The 23338-nt window shown below is 41.6% G+C and overlaps 1 protein-coding gene across 6 annotated transcripts in view; it reads right to left on the bottom strand.

Annotated features, from left to right (window-relative positions):
• The window catches only part of SOAT1 (sterol O-acyltransferase 1), a 30541-nt gene extending 7953 nt beyond the window's left edge, over positions 1-22588 (bottom strand). Inside the window, exons 1-10 of one of the 6 annotated variants that reach the window (XM_031050093.2) lie at positions 22491-22588; positions 19084-19213; positions 11005-11063; positions 5314-5462; positions 5162-5221; positions 4623-4730; positions 2639-2921; positions 1672-1750; positions 896-977; positions 137-182 (exon numbers count right to left, since the gene is read on the bottom strand). In XM_031050093.2, the coding sequence (XP_030905953.1) occupies positions 137-182; positions 896-977; positions 1672-1750; positions 2639-2921; positions 4623-4730; positions 5162-5221; positions 5314-5462; positions 11005-11063; positions 19084-19207 (990 nt within the window). In that variant the 5' untranslated portion in view covers positions 19208-19213; positions 22491-22588. Of the gene's footprint in view, positions 1-136; positions 183-895; positions 978-1671; positions 1751-2638; positions 2922-4622; positions 4731-5161; positions 5222-5313; positions 5463-11004; positions 11064-19083; positions 19214-19629; positions 19651-20990; positions 21012-21132; positions 21154-21563; positions 21819-22474 lie in introns of those variants that run through there. The other 5 variants (XM_005150202.3, XM_031050092.2, XM_031050094.2 and 2 more) reach the window with 5 other exon arrangements.
• Between the last annotated feature and the right edge of the window lie 750 nt (positions 22589-23338).

The following is a 23338-nucleotide window of genomic DNA, read 5'->3' as shown; positions in this document are numbered from 1 at the left end:
AGTCATGAAAAAGTATTCTATTCTGGTAAGCCCCCACACCAAGTAAACAATGATTTAATGTCAAAGGGAGAACTGCTGAGCAACATAGTTTAGATGACCTCCAAAAGTGCATTCTTCAGAAAGCTGCACTACTCACCTGTGCAAATTTGGTAGCTACATAGCCCCATCTTATTGTGGGATTCCTAGGAAAAAGAACATATGATATCACATCTAAATAGGAGCTCAAAGCAGGAAAGACCTCCCTTCGGTTATTGATTTTTACTGACCTATACTCTGAGAAAAAATGGGGCTTGAATTCCAGAGTTCTTATTCTCCTGACATCCAAAAGACGTCTACTAAATTGCTGGATTTCCCCTTTCAACTACAGCAGGACAACTACAGCAATTCCATAAATGGAAAAGTATCTCGAGGGCAGCATTATGCAATTATATAGGAGGTGGTAAGCTACCCAATAGTCATGTAAAGGACTGCTGACTTGACAATTGTCAAAGTGCAATCCAGCAAAGTACAGAAAAGTTTGGGAGTTCCCAGTTTTAAAGGCTTCAGCCTGCCTCCTCAAACTCAAGAGGCAGGGCTGCTTATTAGCACCACATAAAACAACACACAAGCCTATACTGCAGGAACTGTGCATCATCAGATACTCTGCAGCATGCTCTTAATTTGTTTCACTTCAAGTGTACTTCCCAAAGAAATAAAACCAGAACTGTGAAGTCAAAATACTGTTACGGTTAGAGTGAGTTTTCATGACCAGGTTCTGCCTTTGCCATGTTACTGACTTAACTACATGTTTATGAAAGCTGTAACACATAAATTTAATCCATCACATCCAGGGATGCTTAATGTTGGCTTCAGGTGTTAGACTACTTTGGTGTTCTATTGGTGTTGCTTACATTACCTGGGATAGTTGTCTCTGTAGATGAGGGTGGGAGCAAAGAGGAAGTACAGGTACTGAGAAATTCTGGGAATAGGTACTGTGCCTGGAAGGGGGAAATAAAAATGAAAAAAGAACACTCTGCAATCTTTTTGCTTACTCATCGTTCAGTTTCCCAATACTCTTTCACAACACAGAACCCCTATCACATCAAAAAACTTCAGCCTGGAACTAAAGGTATGGGATTTGTAGAAAATAGATCAAATCAAGAAGGCCTGCCAGGCAGAATTGCCATGAAGCATAGTTTACAAATGAGGGTGACTAACAGTACTGCAGTGCTAACACTTTGGTACCACATTTATTTCCCTGAAAGATGAAGGTGTAAGGCCTGTATCAAGATGTGGGTTCATGTTCTGCTCTAGCATGCCTTACTGAAAGAGCTTCTCTGCCTCTACAATTGCTGTCATTTCAACTAGAGCACTGAACGGGAGGTGTGCAGGCAGCCTCTAAATACCTTTTATTCCTAAAAGCAGAAATAAGGAATCACGTTGAAGAAAGACTTAAGATGCAGAGATGGCTTAAGACCTGAACAACAGTCTAGCTCATTGCCTAATATCAAATGAAAAGGTTTAGGCTGAAATTATGATGCAGAAGGCCAGCTTAGAGCCTTGTGACACCTCCATCCAAAGTCACCTATTCAAATCCTACCTCTCCAGTTCAGAAGGGGAGCTCAGAGCAATTGCAGGGAAACAAGAGCTGGTTATGCACTGCTATCAAAAAAAGAACAGCAAGTTACTCACTGGACTTGTCCTTGACAGAACATAGGACTCTGGGTACATTTTCCCGGATGAATGAATGAGCCTTCATAACAAGACGAACCTGTAAGATCAAGAACATAGCAGTTTAACTCTCACTTTCCAAACTTCTCAATAAAGACTGGATCAAACATTTAAAGCAGCATCTTCAACATCTTTATCTAATTTACCCCTTTTACAAGGAAAGTCTTGAAACTGACTCTTTGAAGTTAGATGTGTTCTATAGCAGTTACCACCATGCTGGAATAATGTGGCACTCTGCATAAATAGTCCACAGCTGTCAAACAGGGCTTTTTATTTCACACTGAAGGACCAAAGGGAGGGCTAATACAAAGTTAGTTCTTCAAACCTACACTCATTGCTGATCATCCCTATTGTAACCTCATAGTCTGACCAGTCCTCCACTCTTGCACTCTTCCTCCCACTTCCCCCAAAAAAGAAAATTCCACTTTCAATAATGTTATGACTACAGAACAAAGACAGTTCATTCTTGGGAACAGAAAGGGAAACAGGAACCACTTGCTGACCACGTACTTGTGCTTTTCTTTTTCTTAGTTTTCTCTTAAGAGGAATATCATAGCTTCCTTGTGAACTATGGCATAACAGTATCTTAAAGCTGGATTTTAGCAGTTAGAAATCCACAAGTCAACTAGAAATCAATGGAATTTCAGCCTTAAAGTATGTCCAGCAACAACTCACAACAAAATCTTAAATACAGGGTAAACAGAACAACCAACCAAACCAATTTTCCAAGTAAAAATTAAGTTTACTATCTACTTTTTCTCATTAAACTTGCTGCATGTAAGTCTGTTTTCAAGTCAAAGACAAACTCCATCTACAGCCTTGGCTTAGTTTAATGACTAAAAGTAACACTTGACTCCTTAGGAAAAAGGACACTTTCCATTTCGAAAACAAGGCTCGATATATCCAAGGAAACTGGGTAGGGACTTACCTGTTCCAATATTACAATGAAACGGGAAGCTGGAGGCAAGGCATATGATACAGCAATATAGGTTGGTCCCAGTCCAAGTCCAGCTGTTTGGAACAGTGTGAACAGCATTCCATAGCAGAGAGAGCGGACTGCCCGATGAGAGGAACTGCAATAGCCTTGGGCCCACCAGACAAAAAGGTTGTATGGAACAATAACTGTGGCACAGAACATGCACAGCCAAGTACAGAAGACGATTTGGAACTTTCCAAAAACAAAGACCAAGAGGTCAAATCCTAGGACCAGCCTAGAGGGCAGAAGGAAAGGGACAGTATTTGGTGTCCATTGTTTCATTAGAAATATTTCTACTCCCCTAAGAGGCCACAAAATGCAAAGTTTCCACATGGTAATTGTTTGACTATGTAGACAGAAGTGACTGTGGGGATTTTCAGCTCAGAAACAGAGGGCAGTCTGTGACAGATTTAAGTGACCAACCACAAGCACATCAGAAAGATGGACTCATGCCATCAGTGCTGTTAGGCACAGCTTACCTTCAAATCCACATGGCTTAAGCACATCTTTAAGATCAGCATGTGCTTTAGAACTATGCTCAAGCTCACCTCTAAGAACAAGCATGTGACTAAGCAATCCACTGCTGAACCAGGGTCCCAAAAGAGCTTTTGAGGAACACTCTCAGGACATCATTACTATTACACAAAGAATCAGTTCTTCACAGGGGTTTAACATTTAAAGAGGCTTTTCCCCACCGCTATAGGCATGGAGATGTTTTAATACTCAGCACTTAAACCTAGTTTAATTTTGCTTTGTGAAATCTGTAGGCATTCCACATGGATTCAGTTTAGAGGTCACCCAAAAGGCTTAAGGTCATTAGATGGTCAGTCCAAATATGCACCAGGTACTTTGGCTAATTAATCAAGCTTAAAACTAAAGGATCTTCAACCTTACTGACTATCAAAGTCACCAGTGCCTGCTCCTATGCATAAACAGCTCCTCTTTTCTGACCTTAGTTTAGAACATAGTATTATGCACACCAACACAATTTATTTGTTCCCATGTGGAGGCTCTCTTGCAAACCGGATTCAAATTATCAGATCTAGCAGAGAACACAAACAATTTTCTTACTATTTTAAGTAATCAGGGAATCCAGCCCTATTTGTTTTAGAGGTAAATATCTCTTCTCCTCCAATGTCCATACACTAATTTAGGGTCAGCTAAATAACATTTAATGGTGCACGAGCCTGTTCTTATACCTAGACAAGAGGGACAACTACTATAATGAAGATACAGGTCTGGTTTTGTACACTGAATATCAGATAATGAACAAGATAAACATGTAATCCTACTTGTGTACATGGAATACAGCTTGCCAAGATACAGTTTAATGCAATAAGCAAGTGTGAGGAAACCAGTCTTTCATTCTTGTTTACAACTGGCTACCTGCAAAGCACAGTCTTAACAGTCTGTGCCAATATCCTTGAGATTTTTCCCTAGGGAAAACAAAAAGTTCTATTTTTATTTAATCAAAAGTACAGTGTTACAGAACTGTCATTTTTTAAGCAGAGGAAGGACTGCTGAAATATTACAAGTTTTTCTAAACCCAGCCCTCCTTCAAGCAATGCAAGCAGCTGAAAGCTACCACTTTAATAAAGATACTCAACTAAACCAGTCTACATTCAGTAATGACCCCCTCCTTTTGCTGGTCTTGGGATGAACTAAGCATGTTAGGCCAAATTGTGCTGGCCACAATTCTCATGGAATACCTGTAGGATATTCCTAATATCTAGCTTGAAATTACCATACACCCTGAACAACAAATTTCTGCATATATTCAAAGCATATCAAGTTTAAAACCCTTCTTCCAACAATATCCCAAGGAAGTATGCCCCCTTCTTTCTGCTCCATTCTGCAGCCTGTACCTCTGTACCTCTAGAGCCTTGGAAGCAAGCATTTCCAAGCCCTGATCCCTGTCTTTCTGAAGCATTCTTACCTGCCTTCATCAATGAAGTCTACTAGAAGCGTGCTGAGGATGAAGACAATGAGAAGAGCGATGAACATGTGGTAGATCGTCCTGATGTGACTTACTTCAAACAGCTCACTAAGGGAGAAATTCAAATGCTATCAGGCCATTCCCATAGAACATCACATCTCCAGCAGTTTAGCTTTCAGAGTTCCACAGTGGGGTAAGATGACATCACTGCTATCCCAATTCAGGAGATTAAAGTTAATGTAGAATTTGAATGCCAGTCTACACAGACACATCCTTGGTTTATCCTCAGACAAAGGATAATTAGCCATTATCTCAGCAATACTGAGAGGATTGTAATTAGGATTTACCTTCAGAGAAGCCTGAAGGGAGTAGCAGACACATTTTAGAAACAGAGAAGCTTGAACAGATTAGTCCACATGGGCTCATTAGTCCACATTGAACATAAGTGGTGGTGGGGAGAGCCTCTCAAATCAAAGCCTGGTTAGTTTGCTATCTGGAATATTTTCAAATAATTTGATTATTGGAGGCAAGTTACTCACTCCAAAAGGGACCTCCTGGCAGTAAAGATCTTCCCATGCTCTGGAGGGGCCCTCAAGGTCCTGCAAACAAAGAGGAGAACATTAAAGACAAGAAAGGAAATAAGGCTTTCAGGCAACATTCTTATTATAGGAACATCTTAAAATTTACTTACCTGGCTTTGAGCAGTTCCTTCTCTGAACAGGAAGCTGGGAACAGGGAGGATGAAGATGAGGAATCCAGGAGTGCCGATTTTGCCACCAAGTTGTTCACAAATTCTGTTAAGTGACTGTCCACTTCCTTCATGAAAGCTGGCTTCAATTGCTGACAGTAAAAACGGAGCAGAGAAGTGGTTAACAATCTGGATGAATATTTTTTAAAAACATACAGGTTTAAAAACATTCATACTTCTTTTTATCCCAGAGCAGGACAAAGCAAAGCATCAAGAAAACATTCCTGCAGCATCTGCCAACAGCTGGAGCCAACTTGGACAGAACTGGGGCTTATCCTCTCTTCTTCACACACCTGAGGCCAAAGAACTTTGAGTAATAACAACATGTCTCTTCTCCATCAGATGCAACGCAGAAGCAAAGTGAACACACTGATCTTCATATGTATGTCTGGAGGGGCAAGTATTTCACATCCAGAGTGCCAAGAAGGTTAATACAGGAGCCCCAGAAAACATTTCTCTATTTTAAGTAGTTACATCCTTAGCATACGGAACAAGTACAAGCTGATTTACTTATAAGTCCATCTAGTGTTAGTGAGGGGAAAATTGACCTTCTTGTACTTGTGGCTAAGCAACTGCCATTGATTTTCTCACACCCTAACATAGGTGATCTCAATGATGTGACTGTAGGAAGAAGGACCAAATTTACCCTGCCACTGCTACCACTGTTTGAATGAAAACTTTAATGTACCACTGAAATTACAGAATGCACAGAAAAATTTTAGTAAAGCAGCAGACACAGTAACATTGCTAAGCATTTAGACTGAGCAGTGAGAAACAAAAAACTGACAGACAGCAAGACTGAAGTTTAAGAATTCATGGGATCAGATATCCCAGCTGAATCTCTTACATTCCCTTTTCTTCAGACAACTTTACATAGGTTATCTTCTCTACTAACAGCCAGTTGTGACAATGTTGAACCATTCTTAGCCTATTCTTATTTTTCTTCTTTCATTTTAATAGACAAAAGTAACTTCTGAAGCACGTGGTTTACTAGAGGCCGTTACTTCTAAGGGCACATCAAAAGCCAGAGATGAGCACCCTTCTCTACCATCTTTTTTGAAAAATGGGAGAGAAAAAAAAAAAGATATAATGAGCTGAGGATAAAGCAGAGGCCACCCTGCTCAGAGCCTGCTTGCTTCACGTGGTAAAAGAGTTTTTCTAGAACAAGAAAAACATTACTTAACTTTCCCAATAATAAGTTATCTAGACAAGGGCTATGATTAATCTTCAAAAGGCAGATTGCAAAATGATACGATATTCTTATACCCCTTTCATCTCACCTAAAGATGAGCATGTGCAATTCATTCATGTATTTTCCTGTCTGAAATAATAGTTAATCTGCTACTCAGTTCATTACAAACTTTCAAAGACTTGATCTCCCACACCCCAGGCAGAGTTTTTAAAACTAGATGCATTTAGGAGAAGCTCAGTAAAAAAGTTCAGTTACTTATTTCTGCAGAAAGTGCTACACAGAGCTCTGGAAAGCTTTTTGCAAATTCTCTTACTCTTTATATGCAGAAAGGATCCTGACATTTGCACAGTGGCTTAAGTATTATTCTTGTGACTAAAAAAAAAAAAAGTAGGCAAAACATATTTCCTCTATGAAAGGAAAAGGCAACATGAGCTCACCCTGCTGCAGCAAGAACTTTGGGAATCTAAACCCCCAAGATCTCTGGCAGTTCAGAAGACAGTGATTTATAAGACTTCTGAGAATTCAGTTCCTGAATGCCAAGTTCTCAGACACCAAATGGCTTTCCCAATACTAGAGCATAGCGATGAAGCATGAACAAAAGCTAGCCACTGAGTTTCTGAATCATAAGCCTTTTAAGAATGCTTTGGCACATTCTTGAACCACCTTCAGCACAGGAGATTGGCAAGTTTCAAGACATCACTTCAAATCTATGCATACTGTGCTCTGTTTTTATAATGCAAGTCCCTGCTAGCAACATTTGTCTGACCATCCTTTTGCCTGGAATTTTTCAACTGGCCCCCAGATTCAAGGTCCAAGTTTTCCTACATGATAACTACCTCTCATTTCATCTCATCTTCCTAATAATTAGCTACTTTAGGAACATGCCTGCTTCCCCAACCACCTCCAGAAGTCTCAACTGCTACCTACTTCCTAATCTTTAAGGTTGGAAAGTAACAAACCCAAGAAATTAATTTTCAAGGAGACAGCCTGTAAGTTGTGCACACAAAGGTTGTTTTTCCCTCAAAAAGGCATTTGTGACACTTGAGCTCTTTTGTCTGTAAGTGTTTATGTTTCAATGCCTAACATTTACGCTAAAGAAAGATGGAGCCACCATTGTTTTTTTGCTTAAAAAGAACAGGTAAAGGTCTAAGAAAAGAAGGAAAAGACAGTTAACTGAAAATGGATCTGTTAGCTGCAGCAGGGATATGTTTGCCTCTCCTGCAGACCTCATACTACAGCTGTGTTTTAAGGTGGCTGTTTCCACGATGGACACTTGGCATCCATGATAGATCCTTCACTTTCCAGGCATACTTGGATTGATTTTATAGAGTAGATCACAAAAAAAAATAAACAAACAAAAAAAAACCCCACCAAAAAACAGAAACCAAAGTTAAGCTAAAAAGCTCTCTTGAGAAGCAAAACTTGCAGATTAACAAAATACGTTAACAGATGATGTATCTTTACAAAATACTACTGTCTAATGTGACAACAGCCAAGTAAGCAAGTTTCACTCTGGCAGGAGATACAGATACACATAAAATCAGAAGACCCTGAAGTCAAGATGCATCAGAACTTGACATTCCTGCTGTATCATTGTGGTCAGATCCAAAGAGATCTCTTGAAACAGAAGTCACAATAGAAAAAGCAGATTAATATTTAACTTTTTCTCCTATTTGGCAGCTGCCAGTATAGAATAAGCAAGCTCCAGCAGTGCTTATTGAAACAGAAGCTCTTAGGAGTTGGCTGTTCTTTGGTACAATTTTTCTGGGAGGCAGAGGATTGTCTCTGCAAGAGATGTGGACTTGTTCCTCTAAAAACAGAAGGGAGAAAAAACCTGAGTAGTATGGAACTACAACCTGTAACAGAAGACAGCTGGTGCTCTCTGGCACAGCCTACTTTTACAGCATGCATGTACATCCCTACCAAAAAAGTCAAATAGAAATTTCTGCTCCTCTTGGAAACCTAAAATTTCCATGTCACACAAAGCACTATTCATTCCTACAAAACCTTTTTTTTTTTCTTTTTTTAATTTAAGTCTCTCCCCTTTTTTCAGCCTTGTCTCCTCTCAGCAAGAGTTTAACAGAAAATTACTTCCTTCAACTACGTCTTCCCTTTAGCCAGCACTCTGCTGAGAATGTCTCCTCCTAATAAAATCCTTTAGGGCTGCTATCAACATGTGCATATGTTTAGATCTAGAACGCAGGACATCATTTTTCATTAGATTAAATAAAATATAACCAGAGCATAGGGGCTATAGTAACTAAAACTGTACCACAAAACTGCACAGCATATGCTTTTGCCATTCAAAGGGCAATCTACTTGAGCAATTGTCAGAGTAACCACTGGTGCTCAATAAACGAAGTGCATTGCACCCAGCCACCAAAGAAATGAAACTAAAGAGAACATGCTGCCAACCAGCCTTCACTATGACAGGGCACAGATGGATAAAAAAATGTGTAGAAAAGCCTCCTTTGTAGCTTCTTCCAATGGACAGCACTTAACAAAGTTTCCTAAAGCATGCCTGAAATCAGACAAAGAACTGGGCAGATCAATACAGCTGTCACCATTAAGTTTTAAACAAAAGAATCAGATCATTACAAAACCAAAAAGGGGACAAGTATTAGAAGATTGCTATGCCATAAAAAAAAGCAGAAGCTGGCTAGTAATTGGTCACAAGTGAGAGAAAGTTGAGGGAAGTAACCCTGTACTTATATAAAGTTACAAAAGTTCTCCAGCATTTTACTCATTCTAACAGATTTCATAATTTTAAGTCACTGAAACAACATCCAGCTGTGACCAACTGACAGAACACACCACTCTCAACCCAGCAAATGGATGAACAAAGGACTAGCTTTTGAGAACAGCGTGCAAATGCACTGAGGCATCCTGTGCATGAATAACACCTACAAATCCTATTTAAATCAGTGGGAGTTGTCAGTGACCAGCACTTTGCAGAAGTAAGCATCTGTCTAGACCTCTGATACTCATCCTCTAAAAGGTTTGTAGTTAACCTTTGTTCAGTGGTTCACACAGCAAAAGGGCCAGACACTCCAGGAATTTTGCAGTAGAAGGAGATTTTTACTCAGCCTTACACATATTACTGTAGCATTGGGGCACCCTAAACAAATTTGCAGGCTGCTTAACTCCAGGTTTAAAACCTGAAGTCCCCATGCTTTGGGAGAAACTTCAGTAATTAAATGCCACTGACGCTGCTGGTTTTCTTCCATCCTCTTTCCAGCTAAGGAAACATTATCTACAAACTACAATGTCTCAAAGCTGGTGGACAGAAAAAAAAATTAGAAACAAGAAACAGTCCTGGAAGAAAAAAAAAGTCCAAGATCAAGTTGTCGCCTTGCATTCAACCAGTGCTCCCTGGAATTTATAAAGTAACACATGCTTACGAGTCAGAGCTTTCTTGTGCAAGCATCTTTTGCCAAAATAGTGATTTGCAGTGGCTGTTTTGTCTGCAGAGAAAAAATATGAGGCTTGCTCCATCATGTCCTCAGTAAGAATCATTCAGAGAAAACAACACACAAAATGGAATTCAGAGCTGACTATCCCTTGAATGGGCTGAATTTTAGGAGTTTCAGCACAAAAAGCAGAACATCCTTTGCAGAAGATATTTAAATACACTTTAGCTGTATCTGTTATAAAGTATACACCATCTATAGAGGTGAAAAAAAGACTAAAACAGGAAAACAACTCAAAGGTTCAAGATATTTTTCCCTGTCTTATAAGTACTCCCTAAAATTCATATAAGGCTGGCACAATTAGATTACTTCATCTTATCATGGAATCCTCTGCAGTAAATTGAAGTAAGAGAACAGGATGATTTGCCCTGAAGAACATGTGTGCTACAAAACAATGGTTAACAAGGAGGGTGCAGTTCATTGTTAGCTGACTTCATTTAATTTGGGCATAAATCATCTTAACAAGATGATGGCAGCTCACACAAACAATATTAGAAATACCCAGCACTATTTAATGTGAGGTAATTGCTCACCGACAAAAAAGGTGGAACCAAGGCTCAGGAAGGTCATCTCCATAGTCAGGAGAAGAGAAGCTGTGGGATACACACTGCTTTTTATTCAATGGATAGCAGGACACAGAGCATTTTAAAGACTAAATATGCAAGCAGGCTAGCTGATAATTACACCACCAAAAGTTTACGATAAGGGAAGTTCTATTTTATTTACATGCCTCAAAGTTCATTCTTATCTCTGGCCTTCAACCTTCAGGGTCAAGTAAGACAACTGCATTTGATAACACTGTCCCACTTATGCAGAGGAGGCGGAGGAAAGAAGGAGGGCTGTATAAAAGTCACGGCATTCAAGCTATGATTGAGTAGAGGTATCTGTGTACCAGGACTAGTGACTCTCCAAAAGACATTCAGGGTCAATTATCCCGCTCCTCCCCACAAGCAAGCACTAAAGTGTATTTACCTCAGCTTCTGCTATTAGCTGCATTTTCCTTGTTATCACATGGTCGACATCAACCCGGCCTAAGGAAGGAAGCAAATATTTAACATTTGCATTTTCAGTGATGTGAGCTTCATGTCTGAAAACACAGAAAGCACAACACACTGTCATTGATTTTTCACTAGTTCTTCTGACTTCTAGTAAGGTTCCAGTAAGTTCAAAACAAAGCTGCAGGAAATTCATGAGCTATGACCAAGTATTTTAAACAGCCATTTAGGATCACAGCACTGTAAGGCAGTCAACAGCTGATAACATGGCGTATTTTCAAAAGCTTTATTTTCAGCAACTCTAAAATTTAATCTTCTCAAGGTCCACAAACATGTTCAGCCTTGAAGCAGCAATAAAAACAATCCTTCGAAGGTCATATCCAAGTGTGTTGATCTTTTATCAGAGCTTTATCTTATGCATAGTGAAACATACACAAGATTAAGTTGTCTGGAGGTCTCCACATTGCCAATGACAAGGCAGTCAGTGACTGTAAAATACCACAACCAAGGCTAAATGGCAAGTTGGAAGGCTATCCTGTGTTCAAACCTGGCTATTCCCCCTCCTTTTATCCCCCCAGGAGAAGTGTTAGATATCAGTTTGACTGTATTCAATATGTTTCATTACTTAAGGAATCAGCCAGATCTAACCACACTATGAACATCATTTGATTCTTATCATTACTAATGCCGCTGGCTAATACGTAACCCCTCAGATAACCCCTTTCTTTTGCATAAAGAACTATACAGATCAGAGATGCCTCTATTATACCAAGAGGAACAACATAAACAAATTTGACATTTCAGACTAGCTGAATTTCAAGACAAGGTTTGTCTAAAGTGGTGGTAGAGTGCTAGCAAGCAGCTGTTTTTTCACATCAATAAGAACAACACAGAAGAAAAAGTTACTTAAAACAGTCTTGGACATGAAGGAAAAGCAAGATAAGGCAGCAGTATCCACCCTCATAAAATACTAGTCAGAGTGAAGAGACAGCAACAAATCTTGTCTCGTTAATGTTCGTTGTCAATTATAGCTACAACAGTACCTTATGCAGGAACAATGGCTAGCACTACAATTTGCATGTTCAGTTTCTAAGTAGCACATTCAAAAAAAGAGGGTACTGAATTGCTTCCTTAGTAATATTCCAGGGAAGCACAAGCTAACAGATTTGCCACAGAGATGCTAATGTTTTGTGCTGCTGTGTGACAAAACAGACTTTAGCAATATATATCAAGGCTTGTAACACAGCCTCCTTGTCTTGTCCTCCTTGTATATGCACAGCCTATGCACACAAAATGCAGCACATTGTTTTCATAGGAATGAGTGCTTCTGTAATGCACACTAGTCTGAAGGTGCTCTTATGAGCAACCAGTTGTAAGAAGTTTAGATAGACCTGCTTCAGAGATGACTCCAATTCCCATACTGGAAAAGAGTTAAACGAAACAAGAGACTTTGTCTCCAATAAAACTATGCTAGGTTGTTAGCATCAATTTCCTTGTCTATAAAAACTGCCACACAAGCTGTAGACTTAAGAACAGATCAGCAAGAGCAATTTATTACTTAGCAGACTTGCAATGCAACAACAAGCAAGGAAACTGTTTAACACCATCAATTTTTGCCTGCAAGCAAAGATACACTTTTATAAAAGATACAAAGATACACTCTTACAAAAATAGGATCCCTGGCTGCTATGCATCTCACCACTAAGCCAAAAAAAAAGCCCAAACCTCAGCGTTTAGGTTAATCATGCTGCTAAACTCAGATTGTGTTCTGCAAGTGTCAGATATCACTACAGAGTCCCCTGTTCCACTCAGCTCATGCACTTTGCTTGTCTCAAATGGATTCTTTCCCAGTTAACTAAAAAAAAAAACCAAAACAAAACCAAACAGGTTGTTGCACAAGCAGAATTCTATCCACTTCATATCACCTCAACGGCTCTACTCCATCACTGTCCCACTCCACAGCCCTCGCCTCCCACTACTACTGTGCTAAGAACCACCTTGCGCTCACCTGCTTGAAAGCAGGCCAGAGCCATTGAGCTCACAGCACAACCAACCTTATCCTGCCAAAAAAAAAGTATTTGTCTCTTATCCAGCTGTCAGTCGACAAGACTATCAATTTTGCTTAAAGCTGCCCAATGCCCCAAAGAGAACAGCTAATGAGGCTTAAGGGACTGCACTACTTTCTTTGTGAGCTAAGCTAAAAATTAATGACCACTACTTTGACCATGTATTTCCTGTCAGACCTTGCATTCAAAGCCTCAGTTACTGTATCAATCCAGGAGTAGGTCACTGGAAACAAAACATCCTTTTTGACTTACAAAGCCTTAAGGATGGATATAGTTTTACAGATACCTAATGTAAAGCTTTAAGGGTTGTACAGGACATGAGGCCAGTCTCTGACCTCCTGACATAGTAATTGCCAAATTGTGTGCAGTGTCCTTCCTATCACTTTATTCATGCACACACTAGTGTACATGCACAGACTATACTAGACACATGGCATCCTTTAAAAGGCTTTAAAATCAAGATCTCCATGTCTTTAGTATACGCATCTCAAAGTAAAACCACAAGCTTACACCTGTAAGCTTATTGCTTTTTCCAGAACAAAAAGCCTGTAAAAAAACCCAACACAACAACTCATTCTGCTGTGTTGCATCACCCCATAAACCCAAACTGTGTCACAAGGCAGATACCAGAGAACACATCTTCTTGAGTCATTCATCTTCTATTGTGCAAGCTGCTACTTTTGTTCTGTGAGGTCACTGTAGAACAGAATCACCAAATGATTTTGAGTCTAAAAAGAACTGTACACTGCTATGAAGTCCAAATCTTCATTTTCCTTTGACACTGGCAATGAGGACTCTATCACTTTGGGTTTGCAATATCAATACAAAAATGAACTCAAGACTGCACAGGACAAGCAAGCACATCTTAGCATTTAAAACAAGATGGGATATGCCATAAGAAAAAAGGAAATACAGTTAAAGTCATAAGAAAAAGAATCTCCTTTGAAGACTTGTCTGAAATAGTAGCAAATTTCACAGCAGACTGAAGCAGGGTTTGCTTTGAAATAGCTTTGCTCACAGACGGAAGTTTTAACTTAATGAGAGTTATGATCTGTTCCTATCAGCAAAAGCATTGATATTTAGCTGACCACTTGTTTTGGGCTTGTAGAAACTGATCCTTGCAGGATGCAACACCTCTGCACAGCCCAAATTCTAAGCATGTTCAGAAGCTGGAAGAAAAAAAGTTGAGCAATTTAAATGTAAATTTTGTTTCCCTAGGAAACCAGGCTAATAAACAATCACCTGAAGATTGAGAAAGCTTTTTACTGTTGAGAACTTGAGCAACTTTAGTTTTATAAAGGATTTTCAAACTACCTTTCTTAAAGGATCTTGCTGTCTCTTTTTCAACCTACACTTGTGCATGTTATAGGTAAATGGTATGCAAGATGACTAAAGCAGCATCCCATTCCTATGATCTGTTAGTGTTGCAGCTTATGATCCAATAAAATCAGCTCCTATGCGAAAAACTAGCCAGCACTCTACTAAGAAAGCTCTCAAAAATTAACTGCGTTAAAAAGAATTAATTTTATTTAACCTCTACAGTCTGCAATTACTACCAAGGGCACATGTGGGAATAAGTCATTTGAGTAAAACTGTGGCTTGTGTGCAGTTACAGTTCCAGGCTGTAGTGACTTCACCAGCCTCAGAAGCTGCCTGCAGCCCAGCACTCTGAGCCATTGCCACTCAAAACTATTTCTGTCTTGTGGCAATAACCTTATCATTGAGCAGTTAGAACAACCCAGAGAGACTACTGCTGTATAAATCCCTGCACTGCATTCAAGACAAAAAATGCCGTTTTGCAGAAAAGCTAGGAAAAGCACATGACTGAACTTCAGTTTGCTACATGTGCTTCAAAAAAACACTACTTCTTGGAACATCTAAGCACACCACTCATGGTTCAGAAGCATTTTCCCCCTAATGATGTCAGGATCTGTTTAGTTTCAGGATCTTTATGGAAAGTCACAGATACAAACTGTACTCATAGTGCCCTTCCCTAAAAGGATTTTAAAATATTATCTTCATTATTTCTTGATTGGACAACTTACTATTCAAGAGATTAAAGCAATGTAGGCGGAAGGATTTCATTACTGTCAGATGCCTGGACTCAAAGACGCCCTCTCTAAAAACACTAAAGATGTTATCTTAAGGAAAGCAATGTTAAAGCCAAGCTAGCACTGTAAAGAGGGGAAGCCTTCTGTATCTGGTACAACATATTTTAATAATTTGATGCTAATAAGCCTTACTCTAACTTACGGTAATTTATGTGGCCATTCAGCAGACAGAGGCAAGTTACGACAGGATTGCTCCCAGAACTCATCTAATCTGCTTGAGGAACACATAGGCCATAGGCAAGTGCACTGCAGCTGGGCAAGAAATTCAATTTTAAAAGTCATTTCTGCAGGGACATGGGACCCAAACAGCCTCTTCGCTAGCAGAAGAAAACACTGCATTCTTTACATCATGCCACCATGTCCACAGGCTCTTCACAAGATATTGCTCAGTCTTCAAACCCACAGGTTGCAAAATATGAGAGCCTAGAATCACCAGAATCCAGCTAGTCTCAGACAAGACTCCTCTGTTTGATCCACCTCCTGGAATCACATCCAAAATACTCATTTCAAGCAGCTTAATCACAATTTACTAATCTGTAAGAAACAGACCATTGATAGAACGAATGAATACTCACTGTTGTGAGTCAGACAGCAAATCCCAAAGCCTTCTAAATTTCTCTCAGTGTCAGAGCTCTCTTCTCCTACATCTATCAGTAGGCACATACAATTCATGCAGTGTCATGAAGTTTGCACCAAGATTGATCAATAGTAACCTCTTCAGTGGAAGATAATAAACACTTTCGAAGATTAGCATTAACAAACAGGCTTACACTAAACAAAGATACATCACATAGTTTGTTTGCTGATCAGTCTCCAGAGACACTTCTAAACCTTTTCTGATTTCTGAGGAGACAAGGGTAAACTCAAAAACCATCAGTTTACTGTTTTGAATGGTCTAATTTTAGTATTTTAGAGGCACTCAGATGTGTGTTTAAGAGTAACAGCCTTTCTAACATTTCAATATCTGCTCATGCAGTTTCTATCACGTTAATTCAGGTAAGTTTTCCTGCAACTGGTACTGCCCAATATAAATATCCCCTTAAGCAGAACAGTTTCATATTTCTTTATGTATCTCCACCTGAAAACATGTAAAACTAATTTTAAGGAACCCTTCTTTTGACAAGGGATTACTGCTGTCTAGATAACCTGCTGACTCTATCCCCCAACCAAATTAGTTGTTTAATTACAATACTGGAGCCAGTTCAAGGAAGAGAAGTGATATATGAGACTGAAGTTCAGCTACTCTGTCAAAGTGAAATTATAGCCTGGATGTTTACAAGATACAAACACATCATGGGACAGAAGGATTCTTCTGGCAGTCTCAAAGCTGTCAATATTTCCACTTTGCTATAAATTTAGGGGTACCAGAGTACAAACTATTCAGTCTTAGAACTTAGAACTCAGTCTTCAGAAGCACTGGTGAGGCAAGAAAAAAATAATCACCTAAACTATACAGATGGAATAATCAGAGCGAATATAGCTCTAAAGCCAACATACAGATTAAAATTATCCCTCTAAACAATTTCAGATCTGCCAATGCATTTGAGTTTTAATGAAAACACAATTAATGGCCTAGAAGTTTCTGCAGAAAGTTCACACTCTTCTGGAAGCAAGTCAGTTGGCCTTCGACATATTAACTGTTAAGTTGAAAAGCTGATTGTGTTTGCTTATCGGGGAGGATCAAGGGTTAGAAATCACATTAGCTATTTAGTTTTTCCTACAGAAATAATTACCACAAAGACAATACCATCCTTACTTGCATATAAGACACTGTCTTGACCTGACTGGAATCCCCTGACTGCAATAAACACTCATCTTCTCTAAAATTCTACACAACACCCAGTGGTGTGCTATATTTTAAAAAAAGATGTTGCCAGACAACAGATAATTAGCCTCATGCTGCCTTTGTATACATCAGGGCTAATGCCTTAGAAATGGCTATTCAGAAGTGAATAACTAGGACAAAGGAAAGCAAGAAGTCAATGGTTACTTCTAAGAAATGCTTCCACCTCAGCTGTGTTTTCACAGAAAGGCCTACCTAGTTATGCAAGCATGCTGGACTACATGAAGAGGCCACTATCTGGAACATGTGAGCAGTTCAACTCTGTAAAGCTTCAACCTTTGTGTCACAGAGTTGCTGATCTAACCCCACTGTACGGGGCAACTTGGGATTTGTGCCTCCTACCTCCCTGTGGCATTTCTGTTGTCCCTATCACTGAGCTAAGAGTCTACTAATACTGAAGTCTTTATGACACTTCTGCTGAAGTGGCAGCAACTCTGGAAGATAAAAGGTACCTAGTCTTAACTAACCAAGATCCCTCCCTGCTGCCCCTCACTGAAGTTTGCACTGTATTAAAACACACTGCATTGTTCAAAGCCAGCCCAGCAGGCACACATACATGCATGAAAGCTCAGTACACTTCCAAGAGATCTACCCCAGAATGTTTACTTGCTACACATACACAGTATTTCACCTGCAGTGACATTATGCTACATCTGGGAGGTATTACAATTAAAGGCTTTTAAAGACAGGCACGCCCAACTATAAAGTGGTAATTATCACAGCTATATTTATTCTTTACCAACAAGCTTGCAAGAACTCAAAATTCATGCAAAACAGTTAAGGTGTTTCCATACATGAAAAGGTAGTGGTCTGCTTCTAAACCCATCACAACTGTTTTCAAGTAGCCATCAACTACAGGCAATTTTCTAAGAACAGCATTAATGGCACAGTCCCATTTGATTCAATTAAAATGACCATACCACCAACAGCTTAACATCCCAGTTCTCCAAGCAGTTTATGGGATGGCTTTTCTTTCCAATTTATTTTTTTGCAAAAAGAAATCTGACTTGTCCTAAACTTAAATTTACTTCAACTCCTGTTTCAGTGGAAAGTACTGTGAAAGAGTGGCAATATTCAGAAGAATATCAGCAAGAATTCTCTCCTTGACCCACTGGCACCAGGGTTTTGGAACTTATATTCACATGGCACATGGTTAAACTAGTCTAGATTTTTTGCTTATTCTGTCTTCCAAAGGGAAAGAAGACAAGCTGCAATTTCACCGCTAACCTCCTTATCACCGGGCTGGAATGTGGTAGAGCATAACCCAGGAATTATAGACAGACACAGTGCCCACAGAGTCCACAGGCAAAACTGCTCATATTGCCACATAACTGTCCCTGCAGCTCAAGGGACAGGACACAGGCAGCAGAAACCCTTCCACAAAGCCAGCTATAAGCCACTCAACTTTTAAGGTAACCATGATACAAGTGAACACAAACTCAACTGTTTATTGCTCTATTTTACAGCAGACAAGGTTGAGCCTGGATGGAAAAGAGCTGTTCTGACATTAGCAGAACCCCACAGGAACAGAGGATCATTCTTTGTAGCATCCTACCTCCATTTGCCTGTCAGGATGGAGACACCAGGTTGGTACGGATGTTAAAGACCCTTGTGTTCAATCCTGAGGAAGCCACATACTTAATGCTAGTAAAGAAAGCAAGCTGAAATACCCAGAAAAAGTATTCACCAAAAAAGTCTTTATCAGGATTACTCAGAATTGTTGTCAAGATGCATTCGCACCATTTACAGCATTAAAGCATCTCCTTCTCATCAGACACAATTGTCCTATGGCAATTAATCACTTTCTTTAGATCCCTGAAAGCAGCACACAGAAGAGAAAATTTTGCAGGGTAGCACTCCCAATAACCTACACCTGCTGAAGATGTGCAGCTGGTACACAGGGAACTCCACCTTGGCAGCCTTCCTATGAGCAGAAACACTGAAACGAAAGAGCAAAGAGGCAAGAGCCCTGAGCTAGAAAGAACACCTTAGAGGAGACTCCATGCCAGAGACACAACTAACCCTCAGAGTCTCACCATTGCTCGAGTTTTGAAATGACCTCTCGCCCTCAGGTCTCCTCTGTGTTTCTTCATTCTCAGGGGTCTTGGAGGTTGTACTGGAGCCTGACTGGCGTTTTCTTACACAGTCTTCACCTGCCATTGTTGCCTAGGTACACAAGAAAAGGACAGCAGATAATTAATGACAAAAGAAACTAATTTACTCTTCACATTGTTCAAGAATAAATTTACATAGCCTTCTTGACATTAGACTTTCCTACCTTCGGTATGAACTCAGCACAGGGGTAGAGGAAGTTAAGGACACATTTGTATTAGTCACTTACTGTGGATCACACTTCCTCTCCCTTACTACAAGCAGTAAGGGAACAAAGTAACCAAACAAACTTTCCCATCAAAGTATCTCCCCACAGATCCCCTCCCTCCCAGACCTTTAAAGTAGTTAAAATGACTTCAGACTTCATGAAATCTTTAATAGGCCAAAGCACCCTAACGAACACTGATAGGTCAGACAAAACTTTGTCTTCCAAGAGATCTGGCAAGTTTGCTTTGCAGAGTCACACGCACTATTTTGCCTGAGTCAAGCCCCTTCCTGACAAGTCTTCAGTTCTTACTGAAAGAGGAGCTTCCTCAATAGATCCTTGTGCTCTGCTTGGGCAGACAAGGGTTGTGTTGCAAAGCACAGAAAAGCAGGAAGAGAAAATCAGGTTTGAACTACAACAGATTCAATTACAAAGGTCACTGATGGGATATGGCTGCTAGTAGTGCACACCTGAAGCAGCACAGCCAGGCTGAAACCAAAATTTTAGTTAATGAAAAGGGAAGAAAGAGATTCTAATGTGGTCACAAATGGACATTCCAGCATACTCTCCAGGAAATTCAGCTCAAGAAGCTCTCAGATGTAGCTACAACCAGGGACACTTTTCAGAACTGGACTTCCAGAAACCCACAGCCACGTATGTGACCACAGTTTCAAACTAACACTTCTTCTCTTTGACATATTTTATCTTGGCACAAACTCTTAGACATGTGTTTTGCTGCCAGTGAACAGAATACATGTACCAGCACAGATGAGCTGTTAGAGACAGGAAAGGAAAATTCATGCACTTGCAGGAAAACTAAGAGGGCAGAACAGAATTATTTAAGGATGAATTTCCTCAGAATATGAAGGCTGGCACTTCTGCAAAAGGGAAGTAAGACTATGATCAGCTATTTTCAGGACTCTGTTTCCTGTGTTTGTTTCTCTAGTAGAACAGTCTCTTATTTTCCTTTCAGGCATCACAGCATATAGAGGAAAAACCCTTTTGCAACACCAAACAACAAATCACTAATTCAGTCACCATTTCTTGTAGCATGGCCTCTCTTAGCTCTGTCTCAAGACATCACAGCCAGGACTACAAACTGTAAAATAAAGACCACAAAAATGGCAAACTTCCCAGCAGGCTTTGTACAACACCTGATAGCTATTGTACATACTATTGTACTTCACATAATGAAAAAAACTCTTACATGAAAAACAAAGAACAAAGCAAGAATGTGATAAAATTTCCTGCAGTAACTGTGCTAACCAGCACAAAAAGGTAGCTGGCAGGACATACCCACTTCCTACCAGCTCTGCACACAGTTATTGGCTGAAATGCTCCTGCCTTTAAACATGCATCAGTCACCACCACGAAGACATTACTCCTTCCACTTCCTAGCCTTCGCACAATCACATTAGAGCAAAGGATCATTTTGCCCACCTGGGGCTTGCAACTACCTGGAGATGCGGGACAGGCAACCATTTCAATCTTCCTGTTTTAACAGAAGAAAGATGCCCCAAATCCTAACAAAGGCTAAGAATGGATCACTCTGTCACACAACAGGGTCTACAGAAGAGTGGAGGGACAAATGAAGCTGCCTTATAAATTCATGCACTAACAACGTACTCCTTGGACCACTAGTGAGCCTCTCTGCTGCCTCCTCGTCCAAGTTGTTGTGAGCCACATCTGTTCTTAAAGGTGCAAGTTTTCCAGCTCTAACACACAGTCATCACAAGTTTAATTCTCTTCTCAGTACACTGTTCATCACCTTCAAGAGGTGAAGAAGGCACTCCCTCCTCTCCAGTGCACAGTGGGTAGAGTATCTCGCTAAAAGACTATCAGAAAGAAATTAGAAGTAGCATTTCAGGATGGAGGAAAGAAAAATCACCCCGGGGGGGAAGGGGGGGGTGGGGAGGGTGTCAAGCAATCAACTTAAAGATGTACTAATTCCAGATAGGTTTTTCACATCTAAACAAGAACTGTGCTAGGAGAAATACACCAAAACATTCTCCTGGTCTAGTTCCCATATGATGAGAGGTGTAACATTACAGTACCTAAGCAACCATCAGCACATCAGTGCACACAGAGGGCATCAGACCTCCCCTCTAATCTCTGCTAGAACTAAATCAATCATGACACAATGCCAGGATAACTTCTAAACGTTTACTATCATCACCACAAAAAGAAACTGCCCCTCACCATTTGTAACCAGTCCTTCCTTTCCCCACTCAGCACTTGCAGGACGTGCAGGACCACAAATGCATCCCATTATCAGATTTCCCAGCAGAAACTCCCCGATTTTATAGGCATAACTGCGTTATGGTACTCGTAAAAGGTCTCAGAAACCTTGAGTTTCTCCATCTCCCCTTTCGAAACATCAGTAATTATAAGCATGCCTCAGGAAGCAAGCAACACGCTATAGGAAGCAAATCTTTGCATTTCAAAAGCACAGTGAGGGCACATCTTCTACCTCCAAAAGCGCTTATACTAATAACCATATCCCAAACACCCTTCATATTTCCAAGGTCTTCCTTCTGCCCTGGGGGCATAACATCAACTAGCAGAGCAGGTGTGCTACATGCTCAGTACCAGCAGAGCTCTCTGCACGCTGGGCTGGTACCACAGCAAAGTTAAGGTCATTCCACAGCCCACCGGCACGAGCAAAACCAGAGGAACAGAAAAGAAAAAAGAAAGAAGATTAAAAGCCCAAAATCCGCAGATAACAATGGAAGCTGCTTAAAGCACTGCCAAAACTCAGAGCACACCCAAGACCATAAGCCATCTACTTTCTCCACTAACTCCCTGGAAACAAGCGCTGAAGAGTTATGCGGTGGTGCCAGCAGCCCGCAACGAGACCCACGCCCCTCAACACCTCCCCCAGGCCCCAGCCCTGAGGACGGCCCGCGGGGGGCTGCGCCTCTCCCCAAGCCCCACGGCCCTGCGGAAAGGCTCCGGACACAACCTCCTCCCAGTAGCAGCACCGCGCCGGTCGGACGCCGGTGCCGCTGGGGTCGGATCGGGCCGGGCCTAAAGCCGGCAGAGACGGCAGGCCGAGCGGGCAGGCTCCCGCTGGGCAGGCCGGGCCGGGAGCAGGGAACGGCCGCCCTCACCCCGCGGGAGCGTCACCTCAGGGCGACCGAGCCGCTGAGCTCCGCGCACACCGGCTCCCGCAACCGCTTCCCGCCTCCGCCACGCGCCCGCGCGCCGGGGCCTCGTCCCGGGGCTCGCACACGTCACCGCGCAGAGGGAGGGGGGAGCAGAGCCGCCGCCTATTGGCTGGTAAGATTTCGGGCGGGGGGAAGGGGGCGAGCGGCGAGGGGACTGCGGGGGGACGGGTGGGAGGTGGCACGTGAGGCCGCCCCTCCCCGGAGCTCCATGCCCTATTGCCCTCCTTCCCCCCCGACCCCCCCGCCAGGTTTCCTGTCAAGCCTCGTGGCGGGGGGGCAGTCCCTGCCCTCTCACCCCGGCCCGCCTGAGGTAAAAAGTGGGGTGGGGGGAACGGAGCACCTTGAACCCGGGGCCGCGGACAGCCGGAGCCGCCCCGCCCGAGACCCCAGCACGGACGGACAGGCCTGACCGTGCCCTGAGGACCCCCGTCCTCCCCTCACACCGCCCTGCGCAAGGACAAGTTATTGCACGGAACTGGGGGGAGGACACAGCAGTCAAGGTTAGGAGGCCTGTGGAGGAGCCAGCGGCTATTCCGCAGAGGGAACAGCCCGGTTTCTTTCAACGAGCACTTCCCCCGAGGCTCGGTACAAACGCGCTTCCCCCCGTGAGGCTCTTCCAAACGACTGTATGGGACTGAGGGCAAATATTTGCGAAGGGAAGTAAAAATGGAGTGCCTGCCAACTTAAATCGCAACCCCTGTCACCCAACAAGTGGGGCTTTGTGGCAGGGGGTGTTCACCCTCACAAGTGTTACTGGGGAGCATGAGCTACCAGCAAGTGGAGAGCTGAGAAGGGGCTTGGCTGGAG

This window comes from Melopsittacus undulatus, chromosome 6, assembly GCF_012275295.1.
Source record: "Melopsittacus undulatus isolate bMelUnd1 chromosome 6, bMelUnd1.mat.Z, whole genome shotgun sequence".
NCBI classification, from domain to species: domain Eukaryota; kingdom Metazoa; phylum Chordata; class Aves; order Psittaciformes; family Psittaculidae; genus Melopsittacus; species Melopsittacus undulatus.
The sequence above is the reverse complement of the archived record's forward strand: the minus strand, read 5'-3'. Positions and strand labels throughout refer to the sequence as shown.